The sequence below is a fragment of the Parus major genome, chromosome Z, assembly GCF_001522545.3.
Source record: "Parus major isolate Abel chromosome Z, Parus_major1.1, whole genome shotgun sequence".
In the NCBI taxonomy this organism is placed as follows: domain Eukaryota; kingdom Metazoa; phylum Chordata; class Aves; order Passeriformes; family Paridae; genus Parus; species Parus major.
The window spans coordinates 45,579,449-45,595,496 of record NC_031799.1 but is presented as its reverse complement, the minus strand read 5'-3'; the positions used below and the strand labels follow the sequence as shown (position 1 = coordinate 45,595,496).

General features: G+C 37.9%; 1 protein-coding gene across 4 annotated transcripts in view; it reads left to right on the top strand.

The window, feature by feature from the left end:
• Positions 1–16,048, top strand: part of RNF38 (ring finger protein 38) — a 90,386-nt gene that overhangs the window by 46,901 nt on the left and 27,437 nt on the right. Inside the window, exon 1 of one of the 4 annotated variants that reach the window (XM_015653064.2) lies at positions 7–101. The exons of 2 other annotated variants lie outside the window; for them this stretch is intronic. Coding sequence is in view for 1 of the 2 variants with exons in the window: in XM_015653062.3 (XP_015508548.1) it covers positions 14,706–14,717 (12 nt within the window). In the remaining variant the exon portion in view is untranslated. Of the gene's footprint in view, positions 1–6; positions 102–9,230; positions 14,718–16,048 lie in introns of those variants that run through there. One more of the 4 variants, XM_015653062.3, reaches the window with a different exon arrangement.

Genomic DNA, 16,048 nt, shown 5'->3' with positions numbered 1-16,048 from the left:
CGCGGGCCGGGATCTCGCCGGCGCCGCCTGGTGCCCGCGGCTCGTCAGCCCGGGAGGGGAAGGGGCGATCTCCCGGCGGCGCCGGGCCGCCCTCCGTACAGGTAGAGCGTGAAGGAGGCCCTGTGGCCTTGGGCCGACGGGGAGCCCGAGCTTCTTCCACGTGGGCGGCCCGCGAGGCGGACGAGAGCTGGGGAAGGGTTGTAATTGTATGATCTTGTTAAAGTTGCTTTACCTGGTTTGGCAAAAGGTAGAACTGGAACCTAAAAATTAACAGAGTGTCAGGACTGAGTTGCTGTGTGCCGTCCTCGAGACGGGCAGGTTAGTGTGCAAGGCAGTAGCAAGTGTTTCTGAAGCACTGAACAGTCCTCTCATCTGTATAGTAAAGTGACATCTCTAGGTATCTGTAATCCCCCTGAATTAGTCAAAAGAGCAACTGTTTAAGGAAACGCTCATTTAGCAAACCTACCTGTTAGGAAATTCGGTATTTTTCAGTAGACGTGACTTAATTACTATTCCTGAAAAACACAAAGGGGATTTTTATCTCATGCTTGAACGTTAAAGTTGCATCTTGTTTCCTTAAGAATTGAGTTTTTAAACTGACTGTGCATTGAGATCTTAACTGAGGACATCCATTTTAAATTTTAACTGTCTAGAGCAAGTAGCTTAGTTATTACTTACACAAGTTCATTGAACTGGAAGTTGTGACAATGTTTATGAATGTATAGCATTTGCATTTTGAAAGAGAGTTTTGAAGGTACTGTTTGAAGCAGATGTGCATTTTCTGATAAGTTCTTCGCATGTCGAGTGGGGCAACTGGAATGTTAAGATGAGTAGGATTACCAGAAGTCTGCCGTATTCAAGTACTGAATACAGTTACAGTTTGATCTGGTGTTGCTGATGATGTGCTTGTTCTTAAGTATCATTCACTGAAGCAACTGCTTTGGTTTCATTTGCCAAATTTATGGCATTTCTCTGCATCCAGGGGATCTTGCTATACGCTGACCCAACAGACTACTTAGCTGCTTCACAGCATTATATTACATTACCTTTTTACCTTCAAGGGGGTACTGCAGTATGGTATCACTGTTGTGAGAGAAGAAAAAATTCCATTTGGATACTAGTGTGTGCTGTAAGACAGAGGAGGGTGCAGTCATTAGATTAAGTACAAGGTGGAAGAGCAAATAGGTTCTATGGCAGGTTTCATGGCTAGTGATAGTTCATAATGTTTTTGATCTTCCTTAATCACTAAATCTCTGCCAAAAAATGAAATGTATGCATACATAGAATAACGTGAAGGAAGTTTTTAGGGAGTTGTTACTAGGAGTTATATTACTTGTGAAAAGTTTTAATTATGAGAAGTTGTATGTAAATAAAAGGGTTTTATAAAGTAAAGATTTCATTATCTCTTTTGTGAATCTTACTTTGTTATCTCATGGACTTACAGAGTAGGTTAAACGTTTGATTCTCATCTGGTTCACGTTGTGAGGTTTTTTAATGAATAAAAGTATAATAAATACTGAATTGAAGTTGGATGTTGATCAGTCCTTGCTTTGTACCTGCAGTGGTGTGGAAGTCACAGTATATAGTTGTCTTTTCTTTTCCTGAAATATGAGAATTTGGCTCAGAAGTTGGTATTAGTTGAATGAGTTACTCCTGTGATTTGTCAACTTTACGTGTCAGCTTATCTAAATGTTTTTTAATATGGCTTATTGACATTATCATAAGAGATAACTTTTAAAGTAGATTGTTGATGAAGTCAAGTTACTTTCTCAACTCTTTGCTGAGATGGTCTTAAAGAGTTTTGATGGTTTTTATGCAAGGTCTTGCTGAAGTATAAAAATCGTGTGGTTAGGGAGGGAAGTTACTTCTTCAGACCTACCTATTATTGAATTGTTGTCTTGTACTATGAAACAGTACTCTTGTCGTAAATCAAAGCTGTCATACATGTTTGTTTGTAGAGACTACATGAGCTGAATTGCCGGGGATCTAATGAGAATTTGTACAGAGCAGATTTTTGAGTTACAGATTTCTCACGTAGTCTTTGTGTGTAGCTTTGCTACCTCCACCTTCCCTTGCCTCAGAAGGATTTGAAAGGTGGAAATAAGGATAGAGGAAAGATAACAGAACTTTTTTTTTCTATTTTCAGTCATAAAGTTGTCTTGACTGTGGAGGAGTGATTCTTAAAACTTGTGGAAGATACAGGCTTGACTTAATAGTTCATATGGAAATAGAAGTTGTGATTTTCTTCTCTATATAAGAATTCATATTAAGTTAAATAATCTAATACAAAGTATTTCTAATATGAAATATTCTTCTGTGGACAGAACTTGATGAGGTCTATGATTTAACAGGATGGCTTTCATTTTTTTTTTACTCATCAACTTCTCATGGGAGCAGGTAGGTCCCTCTTTTACTAAGCTCTTTAAAGATACCGAAACTTGTTTTGCTTTTTGGTGCCCTCTACTGATGCCTGTTTTTCAGAACATCAAAAACTGGTGTAGGTTTTGGCCTTTAATAGCAGCTTATATTTATATATAATAGCTGTTGAATGCTAACAACAGCAGCTTTTTAAGAGCAGCAGAAAGGGAAAAAAGAGAAAGGAAGCCCTTTTACACCTTGAATATTTTGCTCTTTGCCTTACAACCACTTTGTCTGGATTGCATAGGAACTGTACCTCACCTGGTAGAAAAGCAGGTAAGCAGCATGTATCTGACTTGGATAGTGTCTTCTGTTTGCATTGTAGTAGTAGAAAGACTGATTCCTTTGCCTTTCCCCTCTCAGGAAGATAGGGACATTCTTTCTTTAATGTCTGCAGTTCCTGGTTCTCAGTAAATATATTCCAGGTTTGCTGATCTTCTTGTTTATTTTCAATAACTTCGCTTTTTTTGTATTTCCCAGTACTGCCTCAGATACTACAGAAATACCCAGTTATTCTACATAGGCTGTGCTTTGCTTACTTTCTGTTCAAGTAGCTCTTTCATCTTACCAGTCTTGCAGTTTATCCCTGTTGCAAAATCTGTGAACACCTCTGTCCTAGAAGAACCCTAAATTGCCCTAAATTTGCCCTAAGTCAGCTACATTCTATCTACAGAACCTCTTACCTTTGCCTTGTGGTCTGTCTTTGCCAGCTTTATTAATTTTGACAGAAGTGGCCAAGATTTTTTTCTTTGTGGGTTTCTTTGTTGTGGGTTTTTTTTTTTTTTGTTTGTTTGTTTAGTTTTTGGTGTTTGTTTTGGTTTGGTTTGCTTTTCAAGTTTTGTTTCTTTGTTGTTTTTTTTTTGGTCACACTGCAGTAACAGTAAATTGTGTGAGAAGGGATGAGAACATTTATGGCGCAATTTATGGTGTTGCTGAGCAGATGCTCTGTCTAGCAGTCTTAAGAAAGCTTAAGTAGGTGCTTTTCTGGATAAAAATTTAGGACTTTTCTTCTTTATTCAGGTTCTTTAGATGACCTGTGTTGGACTGTTCTTTTAAAAAATTGTGATGTATATTTTTCATGAGCTGCATTTTCAAAATCTGATTCTAGGAAATTAATCTCTTGCAAAGAGATTTAAGACTATTTTGTTAGCAGGTACTGAGGGAGGGCATTTTTGATCTGTCTTCTGTGTTTGTGTCTTGGGAAAACATCAGAACTGAATATAAAGCAAGATGGGAAGAGATGAAAGACATAAAAGACTAGAAAATTCATTTAACATAGTGTTCTGGAAGGAACTTGAGAAGACAAATAAGTTCCAAGTGGATGAGTATGGCTTTAGGATAAACATTCAGATGTGGACACAAAGGATCTGGTAAGACTAGTAGGCAGTTAGTCATTTTGTATGTGGAGCTCTACTGAGCACGGATTAGAGATCATATGTGAAGCTTTCTTCCTCTGTATTTAATTTCCTTACTGTATCAGAGAACAGCCAGAGCACTTTTTCTCAAATTCAAATACAGAGATATAGTATAGTGTTTGTATTCTCTGGCTTTAGTTTCCATAAGTGAATGTTACATGTACCTGTTGTTTTGTTCAACATTGTGCAGGGCTTGAAAATGTTTTAAAAAAAGGACACATGTCACCAAATTTCTCACATAGTTTAAGTTCTTAATGCCTTTTTTTTTTTCTCCTTATAAAAGGTCTGAGATAATGTTTAAGAAGGGAGTCAGCAAACCATGCTTGAGTGTGTTTGGGGGAGCGAGGCTTGTGTTCCTTTGCATGTCATCTAATGTGTGTCATGTGGTTTGCTTTTTACTGACTCTCCTTTGATTTCATTTGTTACTTTCTAAAGTAAATGAGAAGATCTACACAGGTAGAAGCTGTTTTTTGGAGATGAGAACCTGCAGTGTTTTCTTATATATTCCTTATTTTGGTTAATTTAGCAGAAAATGCCAGTTCTTTCTTGGTTTTGTCATCTCAAATAATTTGTCACTTACATTGAGGAGTGAGTTCTTTATCCATTACGTGGCCTGTTTGATGACAGCCTTCCAACATGTGTATTTCGTAGGGGCAGAGGAACCAGCTTCTGCTGCAATAGTTAATATGTTTACAGTGCCTGTACTGAGTCTGACACATGTGAAAAAAGGAAGTTCTGCCAGGTACTGTGAGTAAAAGTTGTGTTCAAATCCCAGCTCTGTAGAAGAACATTTTTTTCCTTAGGCTTTTTCAAGTAACTCTTACTAATTTATCTAAGCTGTTAATAAAAACTAAATTACATGTGTATATTTAAATCAAGTAGTGTCTAATATGTAGCACATAGTCTAAATAGGAAGAGCTTTGAGAAGAATAATAGAATCATTTAGGTTGAAAAAGACCCATAAGATCGTCAAGTCCAGCACTGACCTCATACTGTCAAGTCTGGCACTCAATTACATCCTTTTGGCTATATATCTTATTACCTCCAGAGATGGTGATTCAACTGCCTCCCTTGGAAGCCTCTTCAAGTGCTTGATTTAAATTTATTTAATTACATTGAAATTTATTAAATTAAATTTAAATTTTGATTAATTGATTTTTGGTGAAGAAAATTTTCCTAATACCTGATTTAAACCATCTCTGGTGCAAACTGAGATGTTTAATTTCTTCTTGTCCTATGACTTGGAAAGCAGATGAACTCCCACCTTGCTGCGGCCTTTTTTTCAGGTACTGTAGAGACAAGGTTTCCCCTGGGTCTCGTTTCTTCCAGGTTAAACAACTGCAGCTCCTTCATCTGCTCCTCATAAGATTCATGCTCCAGACCCACCATGTTCCAGCACCTCAGTGTCCTTATTGTTAGGAGCCCAGAACCACTCAAGGTGTGGCTTCCTCCGTGTCAAGTACAGGAGGATGATCCCTGCCCTGGTCCTGCTGGCCACACTATTGCTGTCACAGGCCAGGTTCCACTGGCCTTCTTGGCCACCTGGGCACACTCCTGGCTCATGTTCAGTGGCTGTCAGCCAGCAGCCCCAGGTCCATTTAGCTGGTCCTTTCCAGACACTGCCCCAGCCAGTAGCACTGCATGGGGTTGTTTTGACCCAATGGCAGGACCTGCCATTTGGCCTTGTGAACTTGGACCTCAGCACATTGTACATCCTATCCAGATACATCTTCAGAGCCATCTTACCCTCCAGCAGGTCAGTTCTGCCCAGCTTGGTGTCATCTGCAAACTTACTGATGAGTCACTTGATAACCTTGTCCAGTTTGTTGATAGAGATGTTATTTATGCAGGGCTGGCCCCAATACTGAGTCCTGTGGAGCACCACTTGTCACTGGACACCAGCTGGATATAACTCCATTCACCAGAATTCTATAGGCTGGGCCATTCAGCCAGTTCTTTACCAAGGAAAGAGGGCATCTCTAAATCGTGAGCAGCCATAACCCAGAGTCCTAGATTGTGTTATTGTTAAGGATAGTTCTGCAGTGTACAAACATGTAGTACTATGTTGTGTTAATAAATTAATTAAAAAAAAAATAGTTAAATTGCCAATTATAACATTGTGCTTGGTGACCCACTGTGTCCAGGTGATGAAGAGTTTACTTGTCCTAAACTGTGTGAAGGGTAGTGTAAAGCCTTGGTGTTTATTTCACCTGTGAGAATCTGCTTTTTGTGTGGAAGACTCTGTAGAATAAGTTAAAAATAAATTAAACGTCATAAATAGGACAGAGCTGATGGTGAGAGGATGTTGCAGCAGGGTGTTTGGTGTTGGAGGCTGCTGTGACAGCTAAGGACAGGGGTTGCAGTTGTACTGTATGCCATTTGGGATGTGCTTTCTCCCTCATTCAGTGGCATCTCCCTAGAAAAAGGAAATAAAAAAAGGTAGAACTTCGAGTGCCTTATTTTTAGAATTAAGTATCATGACCTTTGAATTTTCAAGCCTATGTTTCAATACAGTTCCTTTAAGCTGTATCCTTTAAGACTTGCTTCTGTTGTTTTTTGGGTTTGTTTTTTTTTTCACTGATGCCAGTGTGACTATACTGAAGAGAGTTGTGTTGTTAATATGTCAATTTGGTTGTACTGATTAGATAAGGAGGTCGGTAGGTTTTTATGGATTCATTGTGTAGTTTCTAAAGTAGATGTAGAGTATTTGCTGGGGCTTCGAATTTCTAGCAATACAGAGAGACTGAAGCAATGTAGAGAGAAAATTGTGGTATGAACTGAGAACATGTAAGACTACATCACACAGAGAAATTTTTAACTGTGGTGTGCTGACCAGATACTTCCATCTTTTTGGTAACGCAGTTCAGTATTGCTAGTTTCACCTGCCTAAACGGCAAAATCATTAATGAATACACACTGAATATCAAACTATATGTAGAATAGACTTCGCTGTGAAGCAATTTTGAGCCAGATTCTCTTCAGATCTCTTGTCCCATCAAAGCACAAGGAGCAGAATTACTTTTAAAATTGAAAACGTGATCTTTTTCAGAAGTGCCTATACCTGAACACCCTGCCTTGATCTCACTCTTCACTCTTGCCTTGGCATCATTTTTAAGTATGTCAATTTCAGCACATTTTATGACATTTAAAGAAATTTATTTACAGTAATGAGTACATTTTGCTGATACATGTGCAGAGTTTAATGTGTTTCAGTTTTGTATGTAGGAAAATGACTTCTCTTTCTATATCTATAATTCTGTGATTTTAATTAAAAATTTATCTTCTGCTTGCATATGAAAGAGGGGATCAGGACTCTGTGGATGCCCAGAGATAGCTTTTAACACCGTCACCTGAGATCACACTTTCTATGTTGTATAAGGTGGTGTGCATGTCAAAACATGGACACTACCTCAGATTTTGGTAGTCATCTTGGAGATTGACTGATAAAAAATTATCAATGGAAAATACTTTTTTCAAGTCTTTCTGGATGCTGGTACTGTTTGTTGCAGAACTCTTTCAATTTTCAGTTTTAAGAAAGCTTGGAATGTTTGCTATCATAGTACATAGTAATTGCAGGGAACATCTGCAGAAATAACACGATTATTTTTTCCATTTTCTATCACACATACCACTGACAAAGTTGAGTTCAAAACTAAGACCATAAGTTGAGATTTTAAGGTGAAATCAATATTTTTCCAAAAATTTAATTTTTTTTAATAGAGAGGGAGGTATAGCTGAGGTTTCTTCCCATGTTCGTGTTTGGTTGGTGATTTTGGATTGAGAATTAAAGATTCCCATTCAGAAAAAGTACGGTGACATCATACAAGAATAAATACTTGCTAACATCTTTGAGTCTGGAGCATTTAAAGTGCTTTGATTCATTGCTGAAAAAAATTATTGCAAAACCTTTTCATATTTCAAAGGACTGTTTGCTTGCAGCAAGTACTGCAAACAGTAGTAAATACTAATAAAATTCAAATTGAAGAACTTAGAAATGGCTGTGTACTGCCTTGGTTCTTAAACCTGCTTCACTATTAGAAAAGGAGGTGCTACAGTTCTGATACATGGATTTTACTGTCCATTTCGTATGAACAGTAGAGCTTGAAAATAACACGTAGTCTTAAAACAATTTCCTTCTTTTTTTAATGCTATAAAATCCTGCAGTGATAAATATGATGCTGATATTTTTATGTTTTTTCTAATATTTTTGTGCGTTTTAAATTCATGTGCAGCTAAGTAATATTCCAGTGTTTGGAATGAGAAATTGATATCTAGTAATCAAATTCTTAGGACTGTTTCAAGTACTTACTGTGTGAAACTTCAGCAATTCAGATGTATCTGTCTCTTAATGTTGTTTTTTGTATGTACTAAACATCCAGTTAAGTGAGAAATTCATTTCAGAGAACAAACTGATACAGAGAAAACACTGGAAAAACACAAAAAATGTCTATCTGATGTAGAATAAGCAAAAAATTAAATATTCAGCTTATTAATGGTGTTTTGACCATAAATAAAGCAAGTCTTTATTGGACTGTCTACTATATCAGTGTTTCTTTTGTGGTAGGAGCCCAGAACTGCACACCAGATTCTATCTCCTAGATCTTTTGCAAAAAATTCTCTCATTTTGCCTTTCTTTCAGTCACCTGCTTTTTTTTTTTAAACAGTTCTGTACTACTGCTATGTGATTTGCTATTGCATGCCTCAGGTCTTTACAGATAAACTTTGCATGGAGGATTCTTTGTCAGTTCTGATGCCTGAAGAACAAATTGGCTTTTGTGCCTGCTGTCAGTAAATAATGAATTAATCCTCTTAGCCAGGAGTGAATTATGGATGGCCAGGAAGATTACTGAGGCATGTTCTTGGTACAGTTGTTAGCTATTGTTACAGCTATAATTGATATGTACCATGTAATTGATACGTACCATCATAGCATTGAGAAAAAAGATGAACTTGCATCTTCTTTTTACCGTATCTGGTAATGTTGCTCTTGTTTTAAAAATTGTGTTCCTTTTACTAAATGTTGTGGAAAGTTTTGCTGTTCCACTGTCAGAAGGGCTCTTTAATTCACGTAAATTACTAATTACTAAATTACTAAGAAACCTGATATAGAAAGCTGCTACAGAAAATTTTATACCAGCAACCTGACATGGCTATTGCACATGGGTTTCCATTTTAAGATGCAGTGGCTAGTTTTCTTTTTACCCCATGATCAAAAACAAGTAAAAGAAAATATTGTAGGCCTCTTTTCAGAATGATATGCCTTGCTAACCACTGTTCTGTTATTCTGAATTGAAATACTTTTTTCATAAATTAACAGAGATGTCACCAGGAGGGTGGGTTTTCTAACTGCTTTTTTTTTTTTTTTTAGATTTTGCTGTGGCTATAGGGAAACTGTTAGTATCATGCTTAATGGTTTTTGTTCTCTGTGGAATTTTCATCCCAAGAACTAGTTACAGATTCATTTTCTTAATTCTTGACAGTGTGAGAATTAAGAGAAAAAACTAAGAAAAAAGTTCTGAATTGCAGAAAGAAATGATCTTCTTTTTTGAATACACAAATGTATCTGGTGTTCAGTGGGGAACTGTAGGTACTCACAGGGATACTTTGTGTCTCAAGGGTACATCGTCAAGTACCCAGAAGTCCTATTTGAGTTGTACTTTGCTTCTTTCGCAAGAAAAAGGCTTCAAAAGTAGTGTAATATGCTGTAGTTGGACTGGCGCACAGTTGGCAGGATGAAAAATACTGCTGTGCTGGCCAATGCAGCTAAGCCAGCAAAATTCTTTGGGCAAATCCAATTATACTAGCAAAAGATCCTTATTTCTGGTGTTTATTTTGTCAGGTGAAGTTCCTCTAAAGAGCTTTTGCCAGTGATAGATGTGTGTCATTACAGTATGATTCTGCTGACAAATCTTTATACATGGACAGATCCTTTGTCATGCAGCTTTGAGTCCAACTGGATAATCCTTGTTTATTTTGTCTTGAAAAAAGCACACCAATTTGGCTTGAAAGTAACCCACTTGTTCATAAAATCTGGTACTTTTTACCACTTGTGGCACAAGGCTTTTAATTTACTGCTCCATAGATGCTTCTTATAGTAGCTCCTTTCTGGTTTTATTTAAAGCTAAAATTTTAAGAATATATTTAAAGGAAATGCCAAACTGTTGGTTCCCCAACAGCTTTTCATCTGTCAGCTTACAAGTTAATATGAGGCCACTTTCATTGTCCTGTTTTTTATTTTTTTCCCTCCATATTCCACAAAATATAGATATGGATCCCTCAGGAATAAGGCAGGACAGTGAGCATGTGAAAGCTTTGGCTTTCATGAATGCGGAGAGTTACTACTGTGGGAGCCTTGGGACACCAGTGCTGATCAAACGGGGACCTGATTGGGAGTGAAGCTCAAAGGAAAGCACAACAGGGAAGGATGATACAACCTGTGCTTATTAACATATGATGTATATGTAGTGTCCTGTTTTGCTCATTAGGGAACTGTCTGATTAGTGCAGGTGCTGCTTTCTTGATTCCAAGATCTGCAGCTGGCCTTTCATGTTACTGGTGCTAAAGGTGGGTGTTTGGCAAAAAGATAAAATGTCCTTTGGACTTTACATACCTGGATGGTGTTGAGATGGAGAATGAAGGATGGGACCACCTTTCTTTAACATGATTTATTGCTCAAGTAGCCAGATAAGATATGAGTGTCAAGGTGTGAGATTTAGAGGAGCAACAAGTCAGCAATAGCTCAAGGAAGACAAGAGTTTCTTCTTTGCACAGTAATATATGACATTTTAGCCCTATAAGCAGTTGACACAAAGCTTGTTTTCATTTATTAACCTATCACCTTTCCTTGATTTTGCTTCACTGCATCTGTCTCTTAGCCAGTAAGCTGACGGGTCATGTACTCATACACACCTCTGTTGCAGTTTCTAGATCTCTAACCTGCTCTGTAAGTCACACTATTACAGCTCAAACCCCACACTGTTTTACCTAATATAATTTCTTACTTACTCAAGACATATTCTTACTTATAACTATAGAAACATAAGTTAATAATTTCTCTACCCAATGTCTGCATACCTTCATCACTGCATTAACCTAAGCTCTTTCCAAGGCTGTAGATCGAACCCTTCAGCATCTGTGGAATTTTCCATTTTCCATTTCCAACAGGATGGGAGAGACAAACTTACCAGAACAAATTCTTCTCATCCCCTACACCAAATCTTTGCATTTTCATTAAATATTCTTGTTTAGGACAAGGGTAAAGGGCTGTTGTTTATTCCCATATTCTTCTTAGCTTTTACTATTTTAATGATCAGTCTTCATTTCACTCTTCCTGAGTTGACAGAGTACTCCATGTTGTTTGTGAAAGGATTTTGTGATATGTAAAGGAATGTGGAAGGAGAGACCATCAGCTTGTGTAAGTTGTGTCTGGTCAAGGAATAAAAAGCTGTAATAGATAGGAACATTTTGAGGTACAAATCTGTTTAACCAAAAAATGAGGGAGGCAGAAAAACCTGATCCGTTACTGATTGAAGAGGGTGTTTGGAATTGTAAGAATGTTTATTTCAGGGAGATTATTTGATTGTAGACCTCACCAAATGGCATTATAAGGGAAAGGAGGAAACCATAAACAAGATATGGAGAGAGACACAAACCTGCCAAGCAAACTTCATGGAGACAGGGACAAGAAACAAAACCTTGTCTCTCACACTAACTGATGAGCTGTCAGAAAAATGCACGTGAATAAAGAATTCTGTTACTGATAAGGATGCAAACCTGAGGGTCCAGGATGTTAGGGCAGGTCAGTGAGACTATGCCATCTGAGAAGGTGATTTGCAAGAGAGGAGAGTTGGGAAAGGGACAAAACAGGGCCAGACAGAAAAAGGGCTGATACAGGTAAACTGTAGTATGCTTTTCTGGCTGAGCTCTGTGCCTCATCCCTGCAGTCTCTCCTGTTTTATTAGATCTTTTCTTAACTGTCTCTCCATGTAATGTCACTTGCTATACCATGTGTGTGAGGGGCTAGCTGAGACCAGCTTGAGTAGAAACTAGGCCAGCAACTGGATTCTCACTGGAGATATTTGCATCAACAGGTTTGCAGTGCCTGTGGTGGAAGTGGATGAGTCTCTTGGTGGCTGGAGCTGGAGGGGCTGTAGCTATCTGAATTACTTTGTTGACTTCCTGCAGATTTTGTATCTATAGTGCCAGCTACAGGGGACTTGTGTGAACTTGTAAACTCTACCTTGTAATGCCACACCTAAGTTAAACTTCTGCTGCTGCTTTCTGTGGAAGAGATGGAAGAAGGCAGTAATGTTTACAAAGCCGTCTGGCCTGCAGTGGCTTCATCCCATTGCATGAGTGATTTCCCTTGTCTTTCACAGTCTTTAGGGCTGTGGGGTACAGTTCTTCCAGAGCTTACTCAGCCGAGGCCAAAAAACGTACTTACAGTTCATTTGGATGTAACTGTTCAGCCCAAGAACATACTGTTACTGTAGGTACAATCAGACCTTAACAGAAATGTTGAAATGTAATTCAAATTACAGTTGTTAGAATTGTTGGAGCAGATGGGATATGCAGAGTACTGAGTGCACTAGCCCATTAGATGCCTAAAGTTAAATTTGAAAATGCTTAGAAATGTTGATGTTTACCAACTTGTATCATGGGGAAAAATAATTTCCTTTTCAGTATGTACTTGTGAAGAGGAAACATGCAGCTCATTTATTTCATCTCAGCCTGGTAGGGTTTAATGGAGTATACCCATCAGATTGTCCTTGTGTAAAGCCTTCTGTGGGCTATGCATGAGAATAATCTTGAAGTATTAGTTTACTTCTAAATGTAGGTATTTTGTGGGCTGCAGGATAGGTGTAGTTTATTCTCTGATTTGAGATGGAGAGTATGGAGAAGTTTTTTGTGTTTCATAGGATCATTAGGTGGAAATATATAGCGATTTGGAGAGGAAACTGATTTTCAGATATTTGCAGGAATTGCTTTGATAGTAATTCCCTTCTGTGATGATTAATAATCAGAGTGTAGATGCAGTATTTATAATTTTACTGGAAAGGACAGTGAAAAAGACACACCTCAAAGGGTGCTGTCCTGGTGAAAAGATCTACTTTTTCCCAAAAAATTGAAAAAGCCTTCAAAGAGAACATTACCACAAGAAACATATACGGAAATAGAACAAACACTTCTGAAGGGTGTTTTACAAATAGGCATACTTCTTATTCACCTTGGTTACCCTTACACTTAAGAGGGTTGATGGGGTATACAGATAAGAATTAGACAAAATGGTACTATGTATGTCAGTGAAATGATAACTTTTAGGAGTGTCAGTGAAATGCTGACTTTCAGGGGTGAGATTGTAGGTTTTAATAGCCTGACATACTCTGCTTCTTTTACTAGTAACAATCTGATGACTTTGTCCTGATACTACTTCCTTTAAATATGAAGTAATCTGTTCATCGTGCTCTTTTGGTTCAGTGTTTTTTAAAGACAGGCAGCGAGTTTATCTTGTTTAAAAGCTAGGTAGAGTGTTCTTGATATCTGCCATCCAGTCTGTTCTTGTTGCCTGTTGGACATGAGAAAAATACATGGTGTATGGCTGAGAAAAGTGGCAGTAGTCCCAGAAAATATTTTGAGTACTAACGAGAAACAGTAAGAGTGATTTGGGATTTGGAGAGCTCTTGTCATTGTGTAAAGTATCATATTCCATAAATAAACTACTGAACTTACTGACCAGTAATAATGTAGACTGCAAAAACATGCTGTCAAGATATAGTTATTCTACATGCTGATTGAAAATAACATTAAAACAAAATTATACGGGATATGTGTCTCTTACTAGCTCCTTATACTTTCCTGCATGCTAGTATTCACTTGATACAATTACCACACGATAATTGGTTTCTTAATAAAAACTAAGATAAAACACCACATCTCCAATTAATTAGGTTTGTATTTGGGTTTTTTATAACATCTGTTTGCAAATAAGTTGAACTTAGCTTTAGGTTACTTCTTTTTCAGTTCAGAAGAAGACACAATTGCATTTAAAATCTCTGTACATGTAGTTCCAAAAAAAAATTTACCTTTATTTTCTTTCTAATGGGAAACAACTTTGAGTAAAATTACTGCTGCTAACTGCAGAGGGCAGTTAGCACTTAAGGAGTTTGAAATAGCTGTGACAGTAATCTGGAGTAATGATGAAGGCAAACTACTTAGCAGTTTGCATCTTCACGGTCTTTGAAGTGGGGCACTCCTGATGCAAAAGGAAAAGAATAATAATATTAACAATACTCATAATAATAATAATAACAACAATAGAAGAACTCCTTTTTCCAAAGTGAAAAGAAAAAAAAAAGAAAAAAGACTGCTTTCTATGGGGCAGGGTATATTAGTGTTAATGCTTGGGAAGGGTGTCACATTTAAATTAGGGCAGTAGCAGCGGGAGATCCCCAGCCAAAGGCATGTGTAGATTGTATTAGGACAGGAGTGGTTATTGTATTCTTTCAAGGTTTTGTCCTCTGCCTTTAGCTTCACTAAATCCAGTCTTTTCTTCCTCCTTTTGACCTTTTCTTTCACACTCACAAAATCCTAGCACACCTAATTTACCAGCATTTTTCTGGTCTTTCTCTTTGAATAGGCTTAGTCATCATGGTGTAAAAAGTTGGGCCACAAATCATCCTTCTCTGACTCTTGTAGTATAGTTCCTTTAAGATTTGTCCTTTGGCAGTGTTCTCTGAAGTCTAATAAAATACATGTTTTCACAGAAGCTGTGCTCTCAAGGCACTTACTGGCTATCTCTTCCAGTTTTTTTGGCGTTGAGCTTCTCAGGGCAAGCAGCTGGAACAGTCACCCTTTACCTGGACATCTACTGTCATGAACCATCAGGTGCATACCTGCCTTTTGATCTGTTTTTCTCTAAAAAGTTAAAGTGCAGTTGGTTGAGGAGTTCAAAAGAGATGGAGCAACAAACGGATGCATTCATTATTAGGTTGGTTCCCTAAGGAAGCTGACTGTTTTAGAGAAGATACAGTAGGGAAAAAGTACAGTCTGTGTTAAAATATTTGAAAACAAGAGACTGAAAAGCTCCAAAATTTTGTAAAAAATGGCCACAAGTCAAAGAGATGGAAAATACCTTTTTTCTCTTGAATACGTGGACAAAACTACTACTTCCTAAAAGGAGTGTCCTTGTACTGGAGAGAAGGCTGGAGTACAAACTATATGTCGGGAACCTACCAAGAGGCAACTTTATTAAGTTCAGAAAATAAAATTTTAGCCCCTGTAAAGATAAGAGCCAGTAGAGGTCCACAGTCCAGTCTGCAATTATGTCTGAAGTGAGACCTCTAGCAATTGAGGGGGAGTGGACAGTTCTGGAACACAGAGCCATTGCAGACAAGTTGTTTTCTGTGCTTCAGCTATCTGCAATTTCATGCAAATGTAATTGAAATAGTGCTGTGGTGGACTGAAAGAGAAATGGAGTGACTGGAAAAGGTGGAGAGCATCTAAATACTACAAGTTTGTTTGCACTAGGAATTCTGTCAGAGAAGTTCATGTGATGTTTGGACTCAAGGATGGTTCTAGTGGTAGTTCATCTGCTTACAGCTTTTGTTCAGTTGGTGATCTCTGAAGTATGATGTCTACTTTTCTCTGTTTTCAGTTGTCATGCCTTTTATCAGCATGTTGTGTTTTAATTTTGACAGAATAGTGGGGTGAAGGGATGTTTATTGCATTTGCTGCTGGCTTCATAGGCATTGGTGTGAACTTCTGAGAAGAACGGCAGCTGTATTAAATTGTTTGATAGCATTGGACACACAGTGAAAAGTAGTTGTACTCATAACCAACTGGGAAAACATTGCTTGGACATGAATAGCTTTCACATCACTGTGAAAAACATAACATGGCACTGGAAACTTCAGGCTCTTTGTTGGCCTTGTGGAATTTTAATGAAGTAGACAAACTTAACCAGAGATTGATGATTTTTTTTTTTTTTTTTTGGTTATGTGTATGAATGGTTACGATTACCTGAATAATTAGAAGGATAAAGCATCTCTGTGTCTGATTAGCCAAGTACAAACCTGATAGGAAGGGGGTGCAATGCAGAGAGCAAGCTCTTTGTGGCAGCTGCTTCCTGACTAGTACAGGTTCCACTGCTGTGAAGACTGTTTATACATCTTCCCATGCTTCAGTAGCCTGTAAGTGCTAAGGCAGGAGTAATGTAA